We start from the raw sequence: 10,000 nt of genomic DNA, 5'->3' as shown, positions 1-10,000 counted from the left end.
CCCACAGGAAGAGCTGGACGAAGTGGCTGGGGAGAGAGAAGTCTGGGCTTCCCTGCTTAGGCTGCTGCCCCCGCGACCCGACCTCGGATAAGCGGAAGAAGATGGATGGATAAGTTGAAAAGGATTTGCAAATCATTGTATTTTGTTTTTATTTACCATTTACACAATGTGCCAACCTTTGTAAAATGTGGCTCTCTGAGGGCCGCCATAACCTTCACATAAAGAACCCCCGCTCTATATGTGAAGGTCAAATGCAGCGTTTGTCAGGAGACGTTGAGGAGGTGTGTGTGTGTGTGTGTGTGTGTGTGTGTGCAGGTGCGTGTGCCAGCTGATGGCCAGCAAGACTCGCATCGTGGTCACCAGCAAGTTGGAGCACCTCAAGCGGGCGGACAAGATCCTTCTGCTCCACAACGGCGACTGTTACTTCTACGGAACCTTCTCGGCGCTCCAGGCCCAGCGGCCCGACTTCAGCTCGCTCCTGCTGGGCCTGGAGGCGTACGACAACATCAACGCCGAGCGCCGCAGCTCCATCCTGACCGAAACCCTACGCAGGGTCTCGGTGGACGAGACCGCCGGCTTCCGAGGCCCCGAGGCCTTCCGGCAGTCCTTCCGCCAGCCGCCGCCTCCCATCGTCCTCAACGGCCCGCCGACCGGAGGCGAGAACTACCCGGAGAAGCGCAAGCAGTCGCTCATCCTCAACCCGCTGGCCGCCGCCCGCAAGTTCTCCTTCATGGGGAACTCGCAGCAGACGGCGAGCGGCACGCAGGCCGCCGCCACGGAGGACGCCGCGCGGGATCTGTCCGAGAGGAAGTTCTCGGTGGTGCCGGAGGACGATCAGGTGGAGGAGGTGCTGCCCAGAGGGAACGTCTACCACCACAACTTGCCGCAACTGAACGGCCAGCGCCGGCAGTCGGTGCTGGCGTTCATCACCAGCGCCCACGGCAACGGGCGCCGGGAGCAGATGCAGACGTCCTTCCGGAAGAAGCTCTCCATCACGCCGCAGTGCGACCTGGCGTCCGAGCTTGACATCTACGCCCGCCGCCTGTCCAAGGACAGCGTGTACGACATCAGCGAGGAGGTGGACGAAGAAGACATGGAGGTACGCTCCATCACTTTGACGCCGTCTGGGCAAAAGTCTTGGGACGCCTTCTGCAGCCGTCCCGTCACTTTTGCGCTACCGGCCAGCGCTGACGTGTGTCGCGGTTGTTCCTCCGCAGCAATGCTTCGCCGACGACCGCGAGAACGTGTTCGAGACCACGTCGTGGAGCACCTACCTGCGCTACGTCACCACCAACCGGAGTCTGGTCTACGTCCTAATCTTCATCTTCCTGGTCTTCGTCATCGAGGTGGCGTGCCGACGCGTCGTCGTCGCCCTCCTTGGCGACGCCATTGACTCCAACATGTTTTCTTGTCTCTCCGTTAGGTCGGCGGCTCGGTCCTCGGCATCTTCCTCATCACCGAGTACGTCTTCGTCCCCTTTGAAGCTTTCAAACTTTTCAGTGCGTGAGGACGCAAAACTGCCGAGTCAGCATCGCTGAGTCAGTCATTTTATGTTGCCCGCCACATCATTTAATGTAGCCTGCCACGACATTTAAAATTGGCCTGCCACATCATTGAAATTGGCCTGCCACATCATTGTATGTGGCTCGCCATATCATTTAAGGTGGCTTGCCACATCATTTTATGTAGCTCGCCACATCATTTAAAAATGGCCTGCCACATCATTTAAATCGGCCTGCCACATCATTTAATATAGCCCGCTACATCATTTAAAAATGGCCTGCCACATCATTTAAATCGGCCTGCCACATCATTTAATATAGCCCGCTACATCATTTAAAAATGGCCTGCCACATCATTTAAATCGGCCTGCCACATCATTTAATATAGCCCGCCACATCATTTAATATAGCCCGCCACATCATTTAAATCGACCTGCCACATCATTTAATATAGCCCGCTACATCATTTAAAAATGGCCTGCCACATCATTTTATGTAGCCCGCCACATCATTTAAAATGGCCTGCCACATCATTTAATGTAGCCTGCCACATCATTTAAAACTGGCCTGCCACATCGTTTTATGTGGCTCGCTATATCATTTATATACTCGGCAGATGACTTTATGAATTTCTTTAATAAGAAAATTGAACTCATTAAAAAGGAGATTAAAGACAACGCATCCCAGCTACAACTGGGTTCTATGAACACAGATACAACTGTATCTACGCCGGATACTGCAATACAAAATAGTCTCTCTCTTTTTGATGAAATAACATTAGAGGAACTATTACAGCGTGTAAGTGGGATAAAACAAACAACATGTTTACTTGACCCACTTCCTGGGAAACTTATCAAGGAGCTTTTTGTATTATTAGGTCCATCAGTGCTAAATATTATAAACTTATCACTTTCCTCTGGCACTGTTCCCCTAGCATTCAAGAAAGCGGTTATTCATCCTCTGCTCAAAAGACCTAACCTTGATCCTGACCTCATGGTAAACTACCGACCGGTGTCCCACCTTCCCTTTATTTCGAAAATCCTCGAAAAAATTGTCGCACAGCAGCTAAATGAACACTTAGTGTCTAACAATCTCTGTGAACCTTTTCAATCCGGTTTCAGGGCAAATCACTCTACGGAGACAGCCCTCGCAAAAATGACTAATGATCTACTGCTGACGATGGATTCTGATGCGTCATCTATGTTGCTGCTTCTTGATCTTAGCGCTGCTTTCGATACCGTCGATCATAACATTTTATTAGAGCGTATCAAAACACGTATTGGTATGTCAGACTTAGCCTTGTCGTGGTTTAACTCTTATCTTACTGACATGATGCAATGCGTCTCCCATAATAATGTGACCTCTGACTATGTTAAGGTAACGTGCGGAGTTCCTCAGGGTTCGGTTCTTGGCCCTGCACTCTTTAGTATTTACATGCTGCCGCTAGGCGACATCATACGCAAATACGGTGTTAGCTTTCATTGCTATGCTGATGACACCCAACTCTACATGCCCCTAAGGCTGACCAACACGCCGGATTGTAGTCAGCTGGAGGCGTGTCTTAATGAAATTAAACATTGGATGTCCGCTAACTTCTTGCAACTCAACGCCAAGAAAACGGAAATGCTGATTATCGGTCCTGCTTAACACCGACATTTATTTAATAATACCACCTTAACATTTGACAACCAAACAATTACACAAGGCGAATCAGTAAAGAATCTGGGTATTATCTTCGACCCAACTCTCTCGTTTGAATCACACATTAAGAGTGTTACTAAAACGGCCTTCTTTCATCTCCGTAATATCGCTAAAATTCGTTCTATTTTATCCACTAGCGACGCTGAGATCATTATTCATGCGTTCGTTACGTCTCGTCTCGACTACTGTAACGTATTATTTTCGGGTCTCCCTATGTCTAGCATTAAAAAATTACAGTTGGTACAAAATGCGGCTGCTAGACTTTTGACAAGAACAAGAAAGTTTGATCATATTACGCCTATACTGGCTCACCTGCACTGGCTTCCTGTGCACTTAAGAAGTGACTTTAAGGTTTTACTACTTACGTATAAAATACTACACGGTCTAGCTCCGTCCTATCTTGTCGATTGTATTGTACCATATGTCCCGGCAAGAAATCTGCGTTCAAAGAACTCCGGCTTATTAGTGATTCCCAGAGCCCAAAAAAAGTCTGCGGGCTATAGAGCGTTTTCTATTCGGGCTCCAGTACTATGGAATGCCCTCCCGGTAACAATTAGAGATGCTACCTCAGTAGAAGCATTTAAGTCCCATCTTAAAACTCATTTGTATACTCTAGCCTTTAAATAGCCCCCCTGTTGGACCAGTTGATCTGCCGTTTCTTTTCTTTTCTCCTCTGCTCCCCTTTTCCTTGAGGGGTGGGGGGCACAGGTCCGGTGGCCATGGATGAAGTGCTGGCTGTCCAGAGTCGGGACCCGGGGTGGACCGCTCGCCTGTGCATCGGCTGGGAACATCTCTACGCTGCTGACCCGTCTCCGCTCGGGATGGTGTCCTGCTGGCCCCACTATGGACTGGACTCTTACTATTATGTTGGATCCACTATGGACTGGACTCTCACAATATTATGTCAGACCCACTCGACATCCATTGCTTTCGGTCTCCCCTAGAGGGGGGGGGTTACCCACATATGCGGTCCTCTCCAAGGTTTCTCATAGTCATTCACATCGACGTCCCACTGGGGTGAGTTTTTCCTTGCCCGTATGTGGGCTTTGTACCGAGGATGTCGTTGTGGCTTGTGCAGCCCTTTGAGACACTTGTGATTTAGGGCTATATAAATAAAGATTGATTGATTGATTGATTTAAAGTGGCTTGCCACATCTTTTTACGTGATCCACGATGTCATTTTATAAGGCCTGCCACAACATTTAAAGTGGCTTGCTACATCATTTTAATTGGCCCGTCATGTCATTTATGTGGCCCGCCACGTCATTTAAATTGGTTTGCCATATCATTTTATGTAGCCCCCATATCATTCAATGTGGCTTATCACATCAATTTTTGTGGCGTGCCACTTCATTTAACTTGGCCCGCCACATAATTTTATATGGCCTGCCATTTCATTTAAATTGACTTGCCATATCATTTTATGTAGCCCCCACATCACGCCAAGCGGCTTATCACTTCATTTTATGTGGCCCGCCACATAATTTTATGTGACCCACGATGTCATTTTATAAGGCCTGTCACGTCATTTTATGTGGCCTGCCACAACATTTAAAGTGGCTTGCTACATCATTTTAATTGGCCTGCCAAGGTCATTTTAAGTGGCTCGCCACGTCATTTAAATTGGTTTGCCATGTCATTTTATGTAGCCCCCATATCATTCAATGCGGCTTATCACATCAATTTATGTGGCCTGCCACATCATTTAACTTAGCCCGCCACATAATTTTATATGGCCTGTCATGTCATTTAAATTGACTTGCCATCTCATTTTATGTAGCCCCCACATCACGCAAAGTGGCTTATCACTTCATTTTATGTGGCTTATCACTTCATTTTATGTGGCCTACCACATCATTTTATGTGACCCACGATGTAATTTTATAAGGCCTGTCACGTCATTTTATGTGGCCTGCCACATCATTTAATGTGGCTTGCTGCATCATTTTAATTGGCCCGCCAATGTCATTTTATGTGGCCCGCCACGTCATTTAAATTGGTTTGCCATGTCATTTTATGTAGCCCCCATATCATTCAAAACGGCTTATCACATCATTTTATGTGGCCTACCACATCATTTTAACTTGACCCGCCATCTCAATTTACGTGGCCCGCAACATGATTTTATGTTGCCTGCCACATAATTCATGATAACCTGCCGTATTAATTAAAGTAGCCCGCCAAATTGTTTAATGTGGCACACTACATCACTTTAAGTGGCCCGCCACATCATTTAAATTGGCTAGCCACATCATTTAATGTGGCTTCCTACATCATTATGTGGCCCACGATGTCCTTTTATGTGCCCGTCACGTCATTTAAATTGGCCTGTCATGTCATTTTATATAGCCCCCACATCATTCAAAGCAGTTTGTCACATCATTTAAATTGGCCTGCCATGTCATATAATGTGGCTTATCACCTCATTTTATGTGGCCCGTCACATCATTTTACGTGGCCCGCAACATGATTTTATGTTGCCTGCCACATAATTCATGATAACCTGCCGTATTAATCAAAGCAGCCCGCCAAATCGTTTAATGTGGCACACTACATCACTTTAAGTGGCCCGCCACATCATTTAATTTGGCTAGCCACCTCATTTAATGTGGCTTCCTACATCATTAGGTGGCCCACGATGTCATTTTATGTGCCCGTCACGTCATTTAAATTGACTTGCCATCTCATTTTATGTAGCCCCCACATCACGCAAAGTGGCTTATCACTTCATTTTATGTGGCTTATCACTTCATTTTATGTGGCCTACCACATCATTTTATGTGACCCACGATGTAATTTTATAAGGCCTGTCACGTCATTTTATGTGGCCTGCCACATCATTTAATGTGGCTTGCTGCATCATTTTAATTGGCCCGCCAATGTCATTTTATGTGGCCCGCCACGTCATTTAAATTGGTTTGCCATGTCATTTTATGTAGCCCCCATATCATTCAAAACGGCTTATCACATCATTTTATGTGGCCTACCACATCATTTTAACTTGACCCGCCATCTCAATTTACGTGGCCCGCAACATGATTTTATGTTGCCTGCCACATAATTCATGATAACCTGCCGTATTAATTAAAGTAGCCCGCCAAATTGTTTAATGTGGCACACTACATCACTTTAAGTGGCCCGCCACATCATTTAAATTGGCTAGCCACATCATTTAATGTGGCTTCCTACATCATTATGTGGCCCACGATGTCCTTTTATGTGCCCGTCACGTCATTTAAATTGGCCTGTCATGTCATTTTATATAGCCCCCACATCATTCAAAGCAGTTTGTCACATCATTTAAATTGGCCTGCCATGTCATATAATGTGGCTTATCACCTCATTTTATGTGGCCTACCACATAATTTTAACTTGGCCCGCCACCTCATTTTACGTGGCCCGTCACATCATTTTATGTGGCCTGCCATGTCATATTATGTGGCTTATCACTTCATTTATGTGGCCTACCACATAATTTTAACTTGGCCCGCCACCTCATTTTACGTGGCCCGTCACATCATTTTATGTGGCCCGCAACATGATTTTATGCTGCCTGCCACATAATTCATGATAACCTGCCGTATTAATTAAAGTAGCCCACCAAATTGTTTAACGTGGCACACTACATCACTTTAAATGGCCCGCCACGTCATTTAAATTGGATAGCCACATCATTTAGTGTGGCTTCCTACATCATTATGTGGTCCACGATGTCATTTTATGTGCTCGTCACGTCATTTAATGTGGCCTGTCATGTCATTTTATGTGGCCCCCCACATCATTCATGTGGCCTGCCATATCACTTCAATTTGGCTGGCAATGTCATTTTATGTGGTTTGTCACATCATTTTTTGTAGCCCACACATCATTCCAATTAGCCTACCACGTCATTTAATTTGGCCTGCCACTTCATTAAAATGGCCTGCCACGTCATTAAAGTGGCCTGCCACGTCATTAAATTGGCCTGCCACGTCATTAAAGTGGCCTGCCACTTCATTAAAGTGGCCTGCCACATCATTAAAATGGCCTGCCACATCATTAAAGTGGCCTGCCACATCATTAAAGTGGCTTGCCACGTCATTAAAGTGGCCTGCCACATCATTAAAGTGGCCTGCCACGTCATTAAAGTGGCCTGCCACTTCATTAAAGTGGACTGCCACATCATTAAAGTGGCCTGCCACGTCATTAAAGTGACCTGCCACGTCATTAAAGTGGCCTGCCACTTCATTAAATTGGCCTGCCACTTCATTAAAGTGGCCTGCCACGTCATTAAAGTGGCCTGCCACTTCATTAAAGTGGACTGCCACTTCATTAAAGTGGCCTGCCACGTCATTAAAGTGACCTGCCACTTCATTAAAGTGGCCTGCCACTTCATTAAAGTGGCCCGCCACCTAATTTTACTCTTCATCCTCAGCACCATCTGGCGGGACGGCGCCAACCCGTCGTCCCCAAACTTCATCGACGAGCAGCACTCGAACGCCTCGTCCCCGCCCACCCACCTGGCGGTCATCGTGACGCCGACCAGCGCCTACTACATCATCTACATCTACGTGGCCACGTCGGAGAGCGTGCTGGCGCTGGGCTTCTTCCGCGGCCTGCCGCTGGTGCACACGCTGCTCACCGTGTCCAAGCGGCTGCACGAGCAGATGCTGAGCGCCGTGCTGCGGGCCCCCATGGCGCTGCTCAACACCATGAAGACAGGTAGAGGAGGCACACGCCCACACGGGACCCCCACGTGATATTTCTTTGTCCCGCGGCAGGACGCATCATGAACAGGTTCACCAAGGACATGGCCACCATCGACGACATGCTGCCCCTGGTGCTCTTCGACCTCATTCAGGTAAATAAGAATTATTGCTAGAAAATTCCTGTGGATATTTTAATTTGGCCTGCTATCTGTGCCCTGAACCTCTGACCTGGCATCCAAACTGCCAAGATGGCATCCAAATCCATGAATTTTAGGTTCAAACATTCAAATCAGCAAAAAAGCCAGCATAAATTGTTAGAGACGTTAGCATACATCTAAAATGGTACCAAATATTAGAATCTATTAGTTTTAGGTATAAACATACAAAAGTAGCTAACAAGCTAGCATAAAAGGTTAGCATGCTACTATAAGAGATGTTAGCATACTTCTAAGATGGCAGCAAGTAATAAAATGTATTAGTTTTAGGTGTAAACATTTACAAGTAGCTAAAAAGCCAGAATAAAATCTTAGCATGTTACTATAAGAGACGTTAGCATACTTCTAAGATAGCACCAAGTATTAAAATCTATTAGTTTTAGGTATAAACATACAAAAGTAGCTAAAAAGCCATTATAAAACGTTAGCATGATGACTGGACAAGTTAGCCTACTTCTAAGATGGCGCTAACTATTAAAATGAACTATCTTCAGGTATAAAATACAAAAGTATCTAAAAAGCCAGCATAAAACATTAGTATGTTACTATAAGAGACGTTAGCATACTTCTAAGATGGCAGCAAGTAATAAAATCTATTAGTTTTAGGTATAAACATACAAAAGTAGCTAAAAAGCCAGCATGAAACGTTAGCATGCTACTATAAGAGACGTGAGCATACTTCTAAGATGGCACCAAGTAATAAAATCTATTAGTTTTAGGTATAAACATACAAAAGTAGCTCAAATCTAGCATAAAATGTTAGCATGTTACTATAAGAGACGTTAGCATACTTCTAAGATAGCACCAAGTATTAAAATCTATTAGTTTTAGGTATAAACATACAAAAGTAGCTAAAAAGCCATTACAAAACGTTAGCATGATGACAGGACAAGTTAGCCTACTTCTAAGATGGCGCTAACTATTAAAATGAACTATCTTCAGGTATAAAAATACAAAAGTAGCTAAAAAGCCAGCATAAAACATTAGCATGCTACTATAAGAGACGTTAGCCTATTTCTAAGATGACACCAAGTATTAAAATCTATTAGTTTTAGGTATAAACATACAAAAGCAGCTAAAAAGCCAGCTTAAAATGTTAGCATGCTACTATAAAAGACATTATCATACTTCTAGATGGCTCCAAGTATTAAAATCTATTAGTTTTTAGGTATAAAAATACAAAAGTAGCTAAAAAGCCAGCATAAAACATTAGCATGCTACTATAAAAGGCGATAGCATATTTCTAAGATGGCAGAAAGTATTAAAATCTATTCGTTTTAGGTATAAACATACAAAAGCAGCTAAAAACCAGCTTAAAATGTTAGCATGCTACTATAAGAGACATTATCATACTTCTAGATGGCTCCAAGTATTAAAATCTATTAGTTTTTAGGTATAAACATACAAAAGTAGATAAAAAAGTCATCATAAAACGTTAGTATGTTACTATAAGAGACGTTAGCACACTTCTAAGATGGCACCAAGTATTAAAATCTATTAGTTTTAGGTATAAACATACAAAAGTAGCTAAATAGCCATAATAAAATGTTTGCATTATACTATAAGAGATGTTAGCATACTTCTAAGATGGCAGCAAGTAATAACATCTATTAGTTATAGGTGTAAACATATAAAAGTAGCTAAAAAGCTAGCATAAAATGTTAGCATGTTATTATAAGAGACGTTAGCATAACACCAAGTAATAAAATCTATTAGTTTTTGGTATAAACATACAAAAGTAGCTACAAAGCCAGCATAAAGCATTAGTATGCTACTATAAGAGACGTTAGCATACTTCTAAGATGGCAGCAAGTAATAAAATCTATTAGTTTTAGGTATAAACATACGGAAGTAGCTAAAATCTAGCATAAAATGTTAGCATGCTACTATAAGA

General features: G+C 44.1%; 1 protein-coding gene across 1 annotated transcript in view; it reads left to right on the top strand.

Moving 5' to 3' along the window:
- cftr (CF transmembrane conductance regulator) overlaps positions 1-10,000 on the top strand; it is a 109,280-nt gene that overhangs the window by 81,591 nt on the left and 17,689 nt on the right. The window contains exons 14-18 of the mRNA XM_061924650.1: positions 316-1,099; positions 1,218-1,346; positions 1,424-1,461; positions 7,618-7,904; positions 7,964-8,043. Coding sequence (XP_061780634.1) covers positions 316-1,099; positions 1,218-1,346; positions 1,424-1,461; positions 7,618-7,904; positions 7,964-8,043 — 1,318 coding nt within the window. The remainder of the gene's footprint in view (positions 1-315; positions 1,100-1,217; positions 1,347-1,423; positions 1,462-7,617; positions 7,905-7,963; positions 8,044-10,000) is intronic.

This window comes from Nerophis lumbriciformis, linkage group LG29 (assembly GCF_033978685.3).
Source record: "Nerophis lumbriciformis linkage group LG29, RoL_Nlum_v2.1, whole genome shotgun sequence".
In the NCBI taxonomy this organism is placed as follows: Eukaryota; Metazoa; Chordata; class Actinopteri; order Syngnathiformes; family Syngnathidae; genus Nerophis; species Nerophis lumbriciformis.
This window is presented reverse-complemented; position numbering and strand designations above follow the sequence as displayed.